Below are 18,355 nucleotides of genomic sequence, written 5' to 3' on the forward strand. Positions count from 1 at the left end.
TCTGCCTGCCTTTTTCCTAGCTTCCTCCTCTAAACCTTTTGTCTCTTATTTGGAAGTGGCTACAGTATTTTGGCATGAGAAGGCCCTAAAAGGTAGGTTGTGATATCAGATGCCCACCTTTCCAGCTATGTGAATTGGCCAGACTGATCTATACCCACTTTGGAATAAATTCAGTTTCTGGGTGTGATTCGTGATGCCGGATGCTTGAGAGAAAGCAAGGGCTTGTCAGTTATTTGAAACCCTGAATCAACCAGCTATTGAAGAGGATCTCCTTATTGGAATTCATGAATTTTTTTAAGATCTGATGAGATCTTTTTCTTTTTTAAAAATTTCCCACGAGATTACTTTGTAACCTTTAGGAGATACCAGTAATAAAATTTTATTCTCACTGAATTTTAGAGTACCATGGCCTTTAAGATGATATAATTTTTACCCCCTTTCTGTTTCTGATGAGGAAACAAGGTCAGTGATTAAGTGAAACTTCTACAAAGTCAGGACCAAAAACCCCTGTCTCAGGTACTGAGTCAAACTTAATTTTACCTATGTCTCAAGACTGGCCTTAGCAGCTCTTTTTTCTGACTCTAGCCACTGTTCTTTCCATACCAGTGATTTCCAGCCGGTTCTGTTCACAAGAATCATCTAGGCTGGCTGTTAAAATACAGCTTCCTTGACCCTTTCTTGGAGATTCTGATTGAGTAGTCTTGGGGATTTGTGTTTTTAAGAGACCTTGAAGTGATTGTGATGCCTTAGGTTATCCAACATTTGGAAACTGCACCACTCTTCCACTCTTTCTCATAGAAAAAGTTTTGCTTTCTGCTAAAAGTTGGGTGATTTTTAGGATCTTTCTTATGTGTAAAGCAAGGTTAACCAATGTTGGAAATGCTTGCACTTTGAGAATTTTGTGAACTATTAAATTATACACCAGTTATGTCCCTAGGATCACGTCCTGGTAGCCTTAATAAAATTGAGACATTAGAATTTATAATCTCTGTTTTATTTTCTTTGGTTTTCATGTAAATTTCTGTTGGAATTCTGGTTTTATTTGCAGTTATCTGATGCGTATATTCTCTTAGCTTACTATAGTAAGTAGGAAGAGCTTGGGATAGCCAAAAGAAGTAAAAACTGGTAAATGTAACTGGGTCCAGACTTTGTTAATAAAACTATTTAGATTTCTGTGTCTGTTTTTGTTTTGCTAGGCTTGATATTTGAAAAGTATTAGCAAGACTGATTCAACTTATAAATTGCCCATCTCTTATCTCATTGATTTATTCGTTTGACAAACATTTATAAAGTGTCTACTATGTACCTGCTATGCTGACTGTAATGGCTATTGGAAAAAAGAACTACACTTGTAAACTGTAATATGAACTCATGGGTTCTGTTTACTGCTAGAATAAACAAACTTCTTTTAGCTAAATATTATGGACAGTTTGGAGATCCAACAAAAATAAATAAAACTTCCCCTCTTTAGGGAGGGAAATTAAAGGGATTATAAGAACTTAGGACCATGTAAGGGGGCTAAGTACTAGATTTCACTATAGAGAAAAACAAGACAAATAGACCTGCCTACAAATATTTTTTAAGTGTAGAATTTACTTTACTTAGGAAGCTTCTGTTTCTCCCCAAGAACTGCATACATCAATACCAAGAACTTCCCTTTGTTCACTCATTTTATTCGTGAGTAAATAGCTTTGGCTCTGTTGTGCCCAGATGGAGTAAAGTGAGGCTGTTTCAGGAAATGCTGATTCTGAGCCTTAAGATACACCCAAGTATAGTTCTTTAAATGAACAGACTCCTGTGGGTTGGTTGGGTAGTGCAGGGCAGAAACTCCTAAGACTGAGTTTGGCGTTGGAGTGGCTTGGAGTAATTGGCAGGTTGTCCATTAAACCGTTTCAAATGAAGAAGCATGTAGAAGGAATGACAGCATATTTTAACTGGAATTAAAATTGGCAGAACAATTTAATATTTAAAAAGCCTTATTGAAATTGTTGATTTTTAATCTCATGTAAACACTAATGAAACTGTGTTTGGCCCCAGCTTGTGAACGTGTGTTCTGAAAAGGTCAGATGTAAATTGGTTCTTTGGAACATTTTCCCATAGGAACAATATTTAAAAAGGTGGTTAAGTGTGGAGTGGGCTAGCCACCTATGTAGCCCATAATGTTGCTATAATATTGTCTTTTTGATGACAAATAGTAGCTGATAGTCCTATAAAGTTAGTTTTAGAGGCAAGAAATAAATATATATATATTTATATGTATAAAAATAAATATATATATACAGAGGGAGAGACAGTTGACTTAAATCATAAATATTTTAAGTGAAAATTTTCTGAGGTGGTACAATACTACTTATTACACAAAATTTTTTTTAAAAAAATTCAATGCCAGTATTTAAAAAAGTGAAAATTAAGTGAGCAGGTTTAGTGGGGTAGATAGGTGGGTATCAGCAGGAATTCAGAAGGTGACTCTAGCCACTTTACTGATCCCTTCAACTCTGTCTGCCCTTATTTATACAGGGATAGGCATGTGTTCAAAAGAGTGAAAGACAAAAATGATCCTATTGAGCATACTTCAGTGTTTTATCTCCTTTAATATTTCACTTCCTTTTTACTGAGATCCTTGAACACTTAGACTCCTCTCTCACCAGCTCACCACCTCAGCCCCTGCAGTATGCCAGTGACCTCTCCCAGTATGCAAGTGACAGTACTCTTTGAGTGTTACTCTTGACCTCATCAAGAAATCAAATTAAAAACTTTTTTTTAAGTTATTGTCCGTATTCAAGAGCATCTAAAACTTTGGACCACCTTCTCTGAAACACCCGGTTTTTGTGATGCTGGTCCTCTCATCCAGTTCTCCCATAGTAGGATAGCGTCCTGTGTGGTTTTCACAGTTGTTCATTTTCTGTCTTTCCTTCCATAGTATAAGCTCCCTGAGGTCTTGTCTTGTTCACTGCTCTCTATTTAGTACCAGGCCTAATATTGCATAGATAGTCAGTAAATATTTATTAAGTAAACAAAAGATTTTTTTTTCTGTCATCCAGTGAAATAGCTCTTCAAGTTCTGTTGTTGGCCCTGTACTGCTATTTTTTACTTTCTTTTTTCATAGATACTGATGCTTTTTATTTACTGCTTATACTGTACATCCAGTATCCGTCATTTTCATTTTGACAGCATTTCAGCCCCTCTTCTGTATTCCAAGTTTATTATGAAAAGGTATTCACAGTTAATTTTTAAGTGGAAAAGCAGATTACCAAATGGCTTATTAAGTAATCAGATAGGAACAGCAGGGCCAGAATTGATATTTATCTGCTTGCTCTTGCTTATTATTCAGGTCCTATTGATCTAGATACACTAGATTTCTTAAGTTTTCCTTGCCTTCAACTTCTGTTCCACCATTCTTTCCTTAATGCTATGACCACTGCAGTCTACTGAAGTACCAATGGTCTCATTAGGTAATGATTTTCTCTTGTCCTATAGAATAAAATTTAGGAACTGGCCTTTTCTTCCTTTTATTTATTTATTATTTATTTAATTATTTGGTTCTGTGAAGTCAGGGAACAGATTTAAGCTCAGAAACAGGAAAGACTTTCCATGTTTAGAACTACCAGAAATAAGGCTAAACTGTTTTTGTAGGTGTTGAGTTCCCCTTCACTGGTGGGGATATATGGAAGAATAGTAAGCAGTTCTCAGACGGGACAGGTTATTGGAAATTTTTAAAGCTATGAGTACTGGCCTTTGTAGCTTTCAAACTGCTTAGGTCTTCCACAGTCTGGCTCAGATAATGTTTTAATGATTAAGACCACATCTTTTTCATCCCCCATTGTATCTTGCATGTAGTAAGTGCTAAACATATATTTATTCAGTGAATGAATAACTTCCGGGCATTTTCCTGGGTAGATGAGGTTCTGGGTTTTCACTTCATACTTTATTTTCTGATTTGGGAGTGTCAGATCTGGATTCAGGGCACAGGGATCAAGTCACAGCCCTCTGCATGTGTGATCTTTGGCAAGTTATTTATCATCCCTGAGTCTACATTTTCATCTGTAAAATTAGAATGACAGTTACTCTAAGGTAAGTTATTAGGAGGACTAAACACATGTGTAATATGTTTTATAATCTGAAAATGCTTTATAAATGGTAGAAATTATTCAAAATTAATGGCTTTTTGTTTAACATATATATTATATATCATTTAATATATAGGTATGTTACTACTGTTACTCTTTCACTTTATAATTAGGCTCATATTTCAGCCTAGCAAAGGAATTAAATACAGTTGCATTCTCTTAAAAAGCAACACATTTCTTCAACTCCTCAAAGCAAAATTTCTCTCTTATATTGTTGAATTCTCGATATTTTATTTCCAAACTACCAGTGTCTGTGGGTTTTTCTTCTTAGTCTCTGTGTCAGATTTGGACAAAGATTCAAAAAATGCCACTGGCAAAATTAAATAATTTTAAGTGAATTATTTAATTAATAAATTAGGTCAATTTTTTTCCCAAATAGATCACATTTGGTAGAATTTAAAATTTTGCCTTAAATCTTTGATGCTTGCTATGTTTTGGTTATTTTTTAGGTGACAAAAATCAATGAACAATTAGCAAAAGAATTTTAATGAAAATGTTAAACACCTTAAGTTTTTATTATTAATTCTAACATAGTAAATCTCTGTCTTTCTTCCCCTTTAACCAGGTCAGCATATGTTTTGTGCCCTGTTCTTTTATCACAAAAAAAAAGAAGAAAGGCTGCAGTGAATGAAGATTCCTCTGCATTTTAGCACTGCTTTTTCTACTGTAGTTGGCTTTTGAATGAGGATGACAATGGAAGAGATGAAGAATGAAGCTGAGACCACTTCCATGGTTTCTATGCCCCTCTATGCAGTCATGTATCCTGTGTTTAATGAGGTAAGTGGGTAAACATTGCTTCATATGATCTCTGCAGTTCCTTAATGCTTGCTTCATTTATTCATTCGTTTGTTCCTTCATATAATAATTACTTACATAAATGGACTCCGTCTATGTGTTAGGCATTGTGCCAGGCCTGGACATAAAACATCGAGGGAAAAACCTTGATTTTTTGCTCCTCCTCTGGAGGTTTCACTATAGTGGGAGAGAGAGACATTGAACAAAAGAATACAAGTAATTATATAAATGAAAAATTGTGGTAAGTGCTAGGAAGTTTTCTTTTTTTTTTTAAAAGTGTGTTAAATAAAATAGGAGGTGGGACCTATTTTAGGGGTCAGGACAGGCCTCACGGGAAAAAGAGACATATATGCTAACATCTGAAAGAGATAAATAAGGGTTAGAGTGTTGAAGAGTTGGGGATTAGCACATTTTAGGCAGCCAGAAGAGCAGGCACAAAAATATCCTAAGGAGTTATATAGTCAGTAGCAGCAAACATAATTTTACTGATAAATGGAAGATACCATTCTTCGTATCTAGAGAAGATATAGTTGCTTTTTTATTTGAGGAATTTTCCAGGACTTAATAATACCAATACATTTTAGGTTTCTCTTTTAAGTTTATATGCTAAGGTATGTAGAGAATTTTAGAACTGGAAGTTCCTTAGAGATAATTACTCCCCTCCTTTTAATGGTGAACTGACGTCCTGATATGTGAAATTATTTTGCTTTAAAGTTTATTTCTTTACATAAAAAATTCTGGAGGTAAGTGGTCTAGGAGTAGTAGTATTATGAGTCAGTATCGTAAGAAACTCAGGTTCCTATCTTCTGTTTCATCATCCTAGTGCTTGCCTTCCATTATCAAGGTCACTTCAGCATGTAGGATGGCTGCTGCTATTTTGTCCTAAGTTGTTGTCTAGAAGGGGTAAAAAGTGGAGCAGTGGGTGGGGAGTTATTTCCAGCTGATTCAGCTTCCTTAAAGTAACCTTTTTGAAAGTCCTACATAAGACTTCCATTTACATCTCATTGGCAAGAATTTAGATTTATGACCACACCTAGCTGGGTGGTTAGGAAATTTAGAAGTTTACTAAAGAGGAAGCAAGGACGAGGCATCTTTTGAAAAACCTGTCCCTATTATCCTGCTACCGTGGTAGCATTGGAGGCACTCTTTTAGGGCTGGTTATATCCATCTCTGGCAGCTGTAGCCAACGCTCCAGTAATTCTGCCATTTTGTTCTAACACTTTACCCAGTCATTGCAAGACTACAGTTATTGTTGGAAGCAAGTGCTTCAGTGCTGTTCAGTGAATATTTACTAAATGCCAACTGTTTATTTGTCAAGTACTCAGCAAGGGTCTGGAGATATGGAGAAGAAAAAGTCGGCATACTTCTTCTTGTAGGGAACACAGATGTTTAAGCAAATACATTATTAACTATTTAGTTATTCTTGTACCAGGTATGAGGTAAGGAGAGGGTCACTGAAGGGTAGGTGAGTAACCTGTCTTGACATTTAGTGTTTGAACTTCGCATGTTCTTCAAGAACCATCATGACAGTTCCACCCAGAGGTGCTCCCTCGTTTCACGTCTATATAGCTAACTCTGTAGGCTATTGGATCAAGTTGTTTGGGAGCATTTTCTATATTTTTCTGGTATTTTGAGTCTTCATTTGAAGGGAGGGCAATTTACATTGCAGAACTTCAATTTGATCCTCTAGTTAATGAGGGAGGAATGAGAAAAGCTTTTTTCCTAACAATTTGAGTGACCCTTTCCGACATATGGTAAAATGATTTTATTTGAATCTTGACTTTGGAAAACTGTTATAAAAGATATGGGATTCTGGTAAAATGAACTGTTGGGATTAATACTGGTATACCTCTTCTGATTGATTCATGTGTATGAAAAATTAATTTGAAAGAAAAAGAAATGGCTATGAAGGGACTAGTAAATCTCTTCCAGAAATCTGAGATCTGAAAACATACATGGGTTAATGGGCCTAGAATTAGAACATGATGCCAAATGATTTATTTATTCTTGCTTCAAGAACTAATTGTTAGAAGTGAAATTTGGAAATGAAATGGCTGGATGAGGCCAACTGAGAGACACTATGTTAAATTGTCAGGATCTAATTCTCACATTGAATTTACTGATCTAACATCATGGTATCAAGCTTTTTTTTTTTTTTTTTAAAATACTAGCATTGTTCTCTGACATTCCAGTGTATTAATGTACCATCTTAAATAAGGTACCTAATCAGTTAAACAATATTTAACTATAGTTCAAACGTGGATTTTTCTATAAATAGTAATGGGGAAATTAGAGTTTAGTTTGGCTCTGTTGTTCTCTGCTTTGCAGATTTAAAGATAAAATGGATGTCAAATTAATTTTACAGAAAATAGCACCACAGTAGGGGTAAAGTTTTACTCTGAAGCGAAATTGATTCACTCAATTTTAACCACAGTGTATTGTGAGAGTTAAAAAGCTTGCATTCTCACCTTAACATTACATTCATAATAGTAACAATGGTAGCCCAGAAGTCATTTTGCAGAACAGATTTTTAGATAGTAGGACATCCTTACACCTGGGGAAATTTTAGTACTGTTACTGCAGCTCACAGGGGAAAGTTATTTATGGCATTCTGGGACCTAGATGCTTGCTAAACTTAATCAAGCTATGCCAGCACAGCTGAGGAGTAAGCTTCTCGTTTAATCAGCTGCTGCAGAGTTCAGAGTCCAAGTATATTGCATGTGTTGTAAATGTACTGTGAAATAGGTCTCCTGGTTGCATGATGGAATAATAAGTTTATAGAAACCTCATGCCAAGTCTTAGATCAGGTTTTTATGTACTGTATTATCTTTTGTTGATTCTTTGTATATGGAGGAGGAAAGATATCTGGTTCAGTTCTTCATTCCAGGAAAAGACATATCATGTATCTTCTTTTCCTATGACTTTAAAGGAACTTTCTAAGGTGAAATATAATTATAAATATAATTTTTCCTATTGAAAAAATCAAACCTCAAATTTTGAGCATAGTAAATACACTCCTCCACAATGAAGGCATGGGTTTCACCTGCAATCCCACCATCGAGAAGCCATCATAGTTAATATTTTGCATTGCATTTGATTTACTCCTCTGCCACTTACTATGCTATATAATCTTGTTTTAGTTTCCTAATCTGCAAAATGAGGATAAACAATATTTTACTTAATACTCACAACTCTGGGAAATAAATAAGTTGATGTTTTGTAGTGCTTAGAATAGTACCAGGCATGTACTATTAGTAGTAAGTATTAGCTATTATTATTAAGGAGTCTTCCACATAATTTTCTGACAAAATTGGGATCATACCCTAGAGTTTTGCACATTCGTAGGCAATGTTTTAGTGGAATATTTTTATACTAGTTAGATGGCTCTGGTTACCTTTTTGCCAGACAACTTGGCAGCGCCAGGAACTTATTCTTTTAGAACCAGTAACTGGACTTAATATCAATCTGTACAAAACAGATGGTTGCATTTTGCCTTCTCTGTGGACTCATAAAATTTAACGGGTGGCCTCTTGATTCCATCTACTTCTGTTTTTCTTCTGGCTTTTTTTGACCTAACTCACCTCATTATCATTTGAATCACAAGAGGTGTATGTGGAGTTTTTATTCTTTTTATTCTTGGCTCAGTTTAACTCTTTTTAAAGCATATGATCAATAATCTTCATCGGGGTGGAGGGGAGGGTGGGAAGAAGGGTAAGGGATATCAGTATGTGGAAAATATACCTAATTTTGAGGAAGCAAGATTTATAGACAATTTGGAACCAACTAATCTAATTATTTTGACCTAAAAAAAAAAAAAAAACAAAAAAACTTCTGAAAGATTTTATGCAAGACTGTTTAAAACTTGAGCAACCAAAGGGTTAAGTGGATATATTTTTTATAATTACTGTTTAAGAAACCAACTTGATACTAGAAAATAAAGTATAGGAATGAACTGATATTTCTGGAGGGAACAATATAATAAATGAGCTCTTTGTAGAATTAAAATTAGTTATAAGCTTTTAAAATATTTTTATAAATGACCCAGAAAGTTAAATTTGACAAGTTTGCAATTAGTTAATAGTTCAGTGCGCTCAAAATCTATGAAGAGTCAGTTGCAGGAGGAGTTCACACAACTGAGAGTAGGCAGAACGTGAGGTTGAGGTGAGACCTTAATGTTGGGCTCACCCAGCCTGTCATTTCCCTCCAGTTGCACTTCCCTCTCTTTAGGTGAGGGGAAATGTTATGCGCCCTTTTCTCTCACCCTGATTCTCTCTCTTTTTTTTTTTAAACTCTTTTTACTTGTGACGTAGAAGTTCTACATGGCAGAGACCCAGGAGTGCCTCTCCATGTCCCAGTATCCATTAATGCAAAGTGTCATCATATGTCCCCTCTTTCTTTGGACTTAAAACATGGTGTATGCACTCTCAGGTACCACTGAAAAATGATTGCATTGGCTCTTTAAATATACCCTAGTCAAAGACCGTTATCCCAAAAGTTAGAAAAATACTGGACCCATTAGTGAAAGTACTGGAAACAAAGTGGATATTATTGTCTGTTCCAAACTGACATAACATCATTACGCCCCCACGTGTTACCCTGAAGAAACACTAAGGAAGATGATTTTAAGGGACCACATTCTTCAAGGACCAGTTCAGATCTCATCTTCGTACTTTCCTTTGTACTTTAGCTGACAGTGATCCCATCAGTTTCCATGTAGCTACTTACTTAAATTAATCTTATGGGGTTCCAGGACTATAGTCTATTTCTTTGTATCTCTCACACTGACTTCTCTCACATGGTAGAAACTCAGGACTTTGTTCGTTCTTAAGTAGCTGAAGAGATTCAGTAATAGGTTAGACTCCAGTCCAGAAAGGGTGAGTACCGGGAGGCAGGATAGCATTAGTGACTTGTGCATGGGTTTTGGAACCAGACAGATCTGGTGTGAATCCTGTCTCTGTACTTATTAGCTGTTTTATGTTGGGTAAATTTATGCAAACTGAGTTTCTTCCTCTGTAAAATGGAGATGCTGATAGCTAGTTACAGATTTATTATGAGGATTAGAGATACTCTCTATAAAAATACTCTGTATAATAGTCCATAATATGTGCTTAGTAAATGGTAGCTGTTATTAGTATATTACCAGAACCTGATACTGTCATGAAAGGTACAGGTAAGATGAACATGATTTTATTATGAAATCATCTATCACATGTAAGAGGCCTAAAATAGAAGCACTTTTTAATAGGGCATGTATAAACATATCTTGCTACCTGAGTATTACAGGCTGAAATTATAAATAGATGCAAGAACAATTTAGATAAATTTATGGATGAAAGATTAAGTTTCATTCAGAATATTTTTTGAATGTATGTATGTGCCTCTGTGCCTGGTACTTCTTGGGCAATGTTGATATCATATGAGTAATAAAGCCTGGTGGGTTTATTGCAAGATGTGTGGGTAAATAATGTATCCCCAAATGACTCCTAGCAGAGTTCTGGTCACGTGCTTCACAGCTCACAGATTTGATTCAGTACGTTAAGTCTGACCTTTCTGTCTTTCCTAAGGTATATATATATGTAAACTTAATCTAGAAATCTAGAGATGCAGATGTCTATCTTGACCAATTTTATAGTTCTTCACTGACTTTTGGGGCCTCTTTTACTTCCCTTGACCATTTCACATACCAGTCAGGGCAGTACAGAATGAGTTAATAATGCCGATACTTGAAGGCACACATCTGACTCAGACCTTTGACTTGTCAGAAGAGGTCAGAGGGTGGTGTAACCCGAACAAGGAAATGGGTTCCTATCTGGGAGGAAACACTCATCCTGCTGTCGGCCCCTGCCTCCCTTGCACAACATGAACTTGAGATCAGAAGAGCTGTATTGTTATTTTACTATTCATTGGGATTTATTGTGATTAAATGAATTTGGTCGAAGAAGAAAATTTTAATTTTGGGAAATATACCTTCATTAATTAATATACCTACCTTATTTAGTTGCTTATTTGCCGTTTTTGCCTACCTGGGTCCCCTTGTGTCTTTCCTTTGACCTACCAGGGCAATGTTAGATTTTACAAGATTTGTAGAAGCCAAGTTAAATACTAAATTAAATGGCCCATTGTTTATTTTTGGAGATAAATTATTTATCTTGGCAGATTTTGTTGTTTTTGCCTTTTGCTTAAGGTGATAACTCGTAAGGAGATAAGGTTTTTGGCATTTCTGTCTTGTTTAGAAAATAAATTGATTTAAACTGTTGGAGATTCATTAGGGGGGTGTGTGTGTGTGTGTGTGTATGTCATTTATAAAGGAAAACATTTTCATTGCCTTAAGGAATTGAAAGGAATATTTATTGTATGATGTGATATATAATCATAAGATTTTTGTAGAAATATTCTACTTGCATAAAAATCTACAAAGGTTACATTGTTTTTGAACATTTAATATTGTCCCAAATAAAAAATATTTATGTTGAGTTTTATTGAGTTAACTGGCCTAATTCTTAGGGACTAAGGAAATCTGATTTTAACTGAAGCTAGTTATTTTAAGCCTGGCAGTTAACTCTTCAAAAAATGGAGTTTTTTAATGAAATTGCATGCCTTCTTCAGCTCACTGAAAAGCAACTTATATAGTGTCTAATAAGGACATTTATCTTTCAGAATTGTAAACCTTACACATTCGATATAAGAATTAAAAGCATTTGAGCTTTTGACTCATGATTTTAGGTAACCATTTTTTAATCCTGGTAAGAAAAAAAAAAATAGAGGACAGATGAAAGCATCTCTGAAATCCAGATGATCCACAGTCTTCAATTTAACTGTCAAACCTTTTATCAGTGCTATTTGCTAATTAATAAAAAAGATTAATCTCAGTTTAATGCCTGACTGAGGGGATTGAAAAGCAATTTTAAAAGAGTAAGGTAGTAAATACAAAGAATCTTAAGTAATAGATATTTTCTTTGTTTTGGTCATTTTATAGTCAGTACACACATAATTTGCCATGTATTTGCAACAGAGCATTGAGAGTTAATCTTGAACCCTCCCCATTTTCAGAAATTTAAGTGAATATGTTTATTCTTTCTATAGGGACTTAATGTTATTTTGTATTCTGTGCTTATCTTAAAATAAATCTATCTTTAAGGTAGAGTATTTTTTTAAAAGGAATAAATTAAGAGACTGATATACATGCCTTAATTTTTCATGATTTTAATGAAAATTTTAGATTGCCTGTCTATTTGAAGAATTACGGTGATTTAGAATCATTAGCAAGTATTTTTGTTAATCGATGAACATATCAATGTGATTACTACGGAATGAAATATCAGAAATGTGCTTTTTCCAAGAAAATCGATGTTAATAATGATTTAAAATTTTTATTGCAGCTAGAACGAGTAAATCTGTCTGCAGCTCAGACACTGAGAGCGGCTTTCATTAAGGTGAGATGCAGATAATTTATTATGATGATTAAAATGTATGTTATATATAAATCTAAATACCATGTGATAATTGCCAGTTTATTTCTTTATTTTTTTAGTGAAAACCTGTTTTGTTTTGTTTTTTAGTGAAAACCTTTTCAGTCATCTTGTGCTTGTTTTAGTGTACTCTTTAAAGCGTAAAACACTTCTAAAGAGTGAGCTGGAACAGGCGCTGTTTCCTTAGCATTCAGCTTTTGTCACTTCGTGCTTTTGAAACTGACTTCTTCAGAGTGTTCGCTGTTTAGCTTTAGAGTATATTTTTAAATTCTGTTTTATTTGACTTATTAAAACTTTTATAAAGTTATAACTCAAAGATTTTCTTCGTATTGTTTACCTATGGAACATAAGTATAAAACAGTATTTTTGAGTGGGAAAATAAGACCTCTGTGTATGTCAGATTAAGGATATTTTGAGGATATACAGCTGAGTCACTTGAATGAATTTTTTCATTGTCTCTAGACCTGAGATGTTCATTTGATAATCACTAGCTACGTGTTGCTTTTGAGCACTTAAAATATGGCGAGTTCAAATTGAGTTGTACTCCAAGTATAAAATACACACCAGATTTTGAGGGTGAATACCAAAAAAAAGAATGTATATAGCTCAGTAATAAGTATATTACGTTGATTACATGTTGAAATGGTAATATTTTGGATGTACTCTTAAAATAACTTCACATGTATTTTCTTTTTACTTTTTTAATGTGGCTACTAGAAAATTTAAAATTACATAGGCTCCTCATTGTTTCTTGCATTATATTTATTGGACAACCCTACTGTACATTTTGGGTACAGTCTTTCATATAAAACTTAATCCATCCCATCCTAAATACATATCAAGATACCCAAAGTCTTAATTTTTATTTACTTTTTGTGTGTTTGCTCCCATCAATAGCTAAAACAACTTATATTTCAAGGAAAGTATTTTAATGTTTAAATCTAGAAAAAGTTTATAGTTGAGCCTCATTGGAGTTGAAACTATAAATCCACCCAGCTTGATTTCTTTTTATGGCAAAGATTAGTTTATAGATACCACTCTTAACTGATAGCATAAATAATGTCATTAGACATCTGCGTATTTCACTAGAAGAAATTACATTGTGTGTGTTGGATTAGAGCTATTTTGATGTGTTTAATACTCTAAAATGTAGTGCCTGTGTACACATACATACTAATTTCATTAAAATACATCCTGCACAATCATTGGGTTAATGAAGAGAATCAGTGAAGCAGCACCATCCTTAGTGTTTTTTGTTGTTTTTTTTTTTTTAATTTTATTTATTTATTTATGGCTGTGTTAGGTCTTCGTTTCTGTGCAAGGGCTTTCTCTAGTTGCGGCAAGTGGGGGCCACTCTTCATCGCGGTGCGCGGGCCTCTCACTATCGCGGCCTCTCTTGTTGCGGAGCACAGGCTCCAGACGCGCAGGCTCAGTAGTTGTGGCTCACGGGCCTAGTTGCTCCACGGCATGTGGGATCTTCCCAGACCAGGGCTCGAACCCGTGTCCCCTGCATTGGCAGGCAGATTCTCAACCACTGCGCCACCAGGGAAGCCCTCCTTAGTGTTTTTTTTTCTTCTTTCCATTAAGTATCAGTGTGGTTTGGAAGGGTATATTTGGTCATTAGGGAGGCAGGAGGGGGACTATTTTAAGCATCTTTGTGGCCAAAGAAAAGAAGGAAAAGTGATCTGTTGCACACTGTAGTATCGATAAGGCAAAAGTCAGTTTTTTAGCTTTTCTGATATCAGGAACAGAGAGAAATTTCTCCTGTGTGTCCTCATAAAGAAGACCCTCTCTGAAGTAGTATATGGTATATACTCAATGACATTCATAAAAGAGATAAAATAATGAATTTCATTAAGCTCTTTCTTATAATATCCTTATATATAAGCTGATGTTTTAACTCTAAAGTACAGTTAAAAAGCAGACTGTGTTTAAAGTATGTGGTTATTATAGATCTGGTTTAATACATGGATAATTTTATCCACGGCACTGATTCTTAATTGGGGATAGTGGAAGTTATTTGGAGGAAAATATATTAGTTTTGCATTGATTTATTCTTAATTACTATATTTGTTAGAATTTCAAATGACTTTAAAGGAGGACATGCATTAAAAAGATTAAGATTTTTGTAATTTTTACACTATAACTTATTTGAAAAAGATTAAAAAAACCTTGTTTCATGTTTCTTGCCCAGCCATATATCCATATTTATATATATATATATATATATATATATATTCATGTTTCCAGTTCTTGGTCCACAACAACAGTGATATTTATCAAGCTTTAATATCTAGTTTTGTTATCTGGAGAAAAAGGATTAAAATAATTTTTCCAAAGATAAAACAATACTAGTTAATATTGTCTTTTATGATATCTATCCTGCTGTTGATTCCTTTGCCCTCTGGGAGGTTCTGATAGTGTTGAGAATCATTGCTCCACAAGAGTGGATGTTACTGCCTTTGGGATAGTTTTCTCTCACTCTTGGATTTTTCAGAAAAGTTGGACAGCAGAGTTTAAGGTTGTATTCTGAGGGAAATCTTGAAGGTATAGATAGAGTCTCTGATTTAAGGGTAGATACATTTGTTTTGTCAACTAGAGTCACTGATTAAATTTAAGGCTTTTAAGATAAAAAAAATAGCTAAGATGCTAGACTGCTGTTCCCAAAGTATGTGCCGAGGCACTCCAGGACCACGCAGCAAACTCAGTGGTGTCGTGAGATATTTTAAAAATTTGAAGGAACACAGTGATACTCAACATTAGGTTGACACTGTATGAATGACTATCTTGAAATAGTTTGCAGTTTCAGCACATTTGATTGGGCTACATTCCTTTCAATGATGTCATATCTTTGTGAAACTGGACTTTTGGCCACTGCTATTGACAAAATGCAAGTATCACAAGAAAATCAATGTACAACAGGAAATGAGGGTAGAAGGGTCTAATTCCAACATTTGAGAAATTGTGCAGTGCCCAACAGGTGCACACATCTCGTTAGGGATTGTGGTTATTTAAGAATAAAATAAAATACTTTTCTTTCAATTCATGTAATTTTAAAGGTTATTAAGTTGTTAGGATGTAAGTATTTATTAAGTTGTTTGTACTTTACTTAATACACAGCACTGTCAGGTATTTCTTTTGGTACTAAGAACACTGTGAACTAAGAAAGTTAGGGACCTCTGTAAGAACTCTGTAACGCTCCAGCTTTGGCATTTGGGGACTGCAGATGAACTTGGTATTGAAAACTTTGTTCTCAGGCTTTCAGCATTTAATTCTTTCAGTAGCTTATTATAACTTAATCAGAGAGGCATTATTTTTCTGTTGGCATTCTCTGGAAGCACATAGAGAATGCTCCCCTGCTTTCCAAGATAATTCATTATGTAGGTAGATTTAATGCTACTTAGAGAAGATAAACCACTGTTATCAAATAGTGGCTTATTTAATTAGTATACTATATGTTATTTTGTGGCAGTTTACCAGATTAATAATGTTGATACCGTCTTAAGCCATATTTGTACAGCTTTTCTTTTAATGGCAAATCTTATTTATTAAAGTAGATTCTTCCTTAAATATATTCATGAGAGGAAAAATCAAAACAGGTTATAAAAGAAACGGAATTCAGTAGGACATATTTTATTATTATTAATCAACTATCAAAATGATTTTCCTGTGTAGCATTTGACAGCAGTTAAAATGATCCCAGGATTGAGATAAATGTGTATATTTTTTCTCCTTTCATTCCATAAGCTTTCGGTTTTTGGTACTTGAAATTAATGAGAAACAAGGTGTTATAATGTGAAGAGCAATAGGAACCAAATAAAGCTGAATCTGCAGTGATACCAGAATGGAAGTGAGGAGCCAGAGGTTAAACATAATTGGCACATCAGGAAGCAAATAGATTGCTATCTGATAGATCATAAGTTGTGTTTGTGTTTGCTATTTAGTATCAGGGCAAAAAATATAGGAAATCATCAGCATAATGATTCAAATTGGCAGGCATCCTAAAAGAAACTGAATGTGATTATAAAATTTTCTAAAATAATAAAATGGGACAGAATTACAAAGGAAAACCAAAATCTCGAAAATTAACTTTGGTAAACTCAGAACTCTTTATGCTCAATCTTGAAATGACTAGAAGATTTTAGTACCGAAGGGAGTGTAAGTAACATGAATCAATGCAAACTCATTAGTGAAACAAGCTCAGGAAGTAGTAAAAGGATTAATGATGTTCTGAAAGCTAGTGAAGGAAATACTCTTGCTGCAAAAATAGGAAATGAAAATCGTTATGTGGGAATGTAGTTAAGGGATCACATAGCTTCAAGAAAACCTCCAAAGGAAGGGTTATTTTTTTGTTTTGGTTTGTTTTTCCTGACATTCTGTTAATTTAAATGCAAAGAATCTGCAAAAATTTGGTGAGATGAGTTACTGCTTGATCCTCAAGTCGAAATATTTACGTAATTAAAAAAAAGCTAAAAATCTTCAGTGTCTTTAATCTATTGAAAAAAGTAATTGAAGAACTACCAGTATATATATAATCTTTATTTCTACGTTTGTTATTAGTTTGATTGCAAGAGAGTGTAAATGAGAAGTAGGAAATGTTAAATACTTTATGTTGAAATGGAAAATGGGACCATGGCTGTAATAAGAAGTTACGGATGCACAAGCTGTACCCAAACATAAGTGAGTGCCATCACGACACCTGCTTTGCAAAGATTTCTGCTCTTATTTATAAGTTGATCAGTTTAAGGAGGTCCCAACAGGTTCTAAGCAATTAGGTTTTGGCTTTGAAATGGCTAATTTAGTTTCTATATTTCAAAACTAGCTTTCTCTTTCTTATAGGCTGAAAAAGAAAATCCAGGACTCACACAAGACATCATTATGAAAATTTTAGAGAAAAAAAGTGTAGAAGTCAACTTCACAGAGTCCCTTCTTCGAATGGCAGCTGATGATGTAGAAGGTAATCAGAAGGAGTCTTGTTTAGTTCCTTACAGTTGTTGAAAAGCTCTTCCTCCAGATCTTTCTTATTTGATAAAAGGGACTTCCTCCCCTTCTCCCTTCCCTCTTATTGTTATTGTTATTATTATTGTTTTGAAATTGGGAAAAAATAAACCCATGTACAATAGAAATGTAGTTCTTATTTTATATTTGTCAGATTTAATTACTTGAAGTAAAGCATTTGTTTCTGCTGCATGCTTTAATTTTTTCCCCTACTAATTAATATGTTTGATGAGTTCTAGTTTCACGAAGAGACAAGCTGTTTGGAATGGTTATTTTATTTTGTGTTGACTTTATGCAAATACCAGTTTGAAAGTAATGAGTTTCTTCTTTTTAAACTTTAGTATTGCGTTTTTTTTTTTTTCAAACACAGATTCGAGAGAACAATGTAATAATCATCCTTTGGCCTTTTTTTTGGCTTTTTTAAATAATTAGAAATGTGTTTCAGTTAAATTTAGCTTAACTGAATTAAATTCAGTTCCCACTAATTTAGAAAAACATAGAGGTATAAATTCCCATGTTTATTAAGGGAGAACAAAAGTAGATGTAGATGTTTTCAACTGATTCCATAAACTATGAGAAAGTCCTCATCATTATTCTAGATTTGAGCATCTGTAGCCTGTTAGGCTGGGTTATATTGAAGAGTTGGTAGAGTTGTAATGTTTCCAAGTCTATAATGAGTCTGGTAGTACATTCAGTATAGAGGTTTTTATTAAACTCATATTCCCCATTGCCATTGTATTTGTTACAAATGTTACTTACTTTAAGGTTTCCTTGTGAAATGTAGCTTGAGAGCCCTGAAAAACTTGATTAAGCCTCCCTTTTAAATTGTATTTATTTATTTATTTTTTAATTTTTTTAATTTTTAAGGTTTCATGGGTTTCCATTTATCCCAAATTGAAAATGTTCAGCCTTTCATTTTCTGATATTTTATTTGGAAGGAGGCCTAATATAATTACAGAACTAAGT

At 34.2% G+C, this 18,355-nt stretch overlaps 1 protein-coding gene across 1 annotated transcript in view; it reads left to right on the forward strand.

The window, feature by feature from the left end:
• PDCD10 (programmed cell death 10) overlaps positions 1 to 18,355 on the forward strand; it is a 39,704-nt gene that overhangs the window by 11,959 nt on the left and 9,390 nt on the right. Inside the window, exons 2-4 of the mRNA XM_061193460.1 lie at positions 4,693 to 4,904; positions 12,302 to 12,355; positions 17,231 to 17,348. Of these exons, the coding sequence (XP_061049443.1) occupies positions 4,809 to 4,904; positions 12,302 to 12,355; positions 17,231 to 17,348 (268 nt within the window). The 5' untranslated portion in view covers positions 4,693 to 4,808. The remainder of the gene's footprint in view (positions 1 to 4,692; positions 4,905 to 12,301; positions 12,356 to 17,230; positions 17,349 to 18,355) is intronic.

Source organism: Eubalaena glacialis, chromosome 6 (assembly GCF_028564815.1).
Source record: "Eubalaena glacialis isolate mEubGla1 chromosome 6, mEubGla1.1.hap2.+ XY, whole genome shotgun sequence".
In the NCBI taxonomy this organism is placed as follows: Eukaryota; Metazoa; Chordata; class Mammalia; order Artiodactyla; family Balaenidae; genus Eubalaena; species Eubalaena glacialis.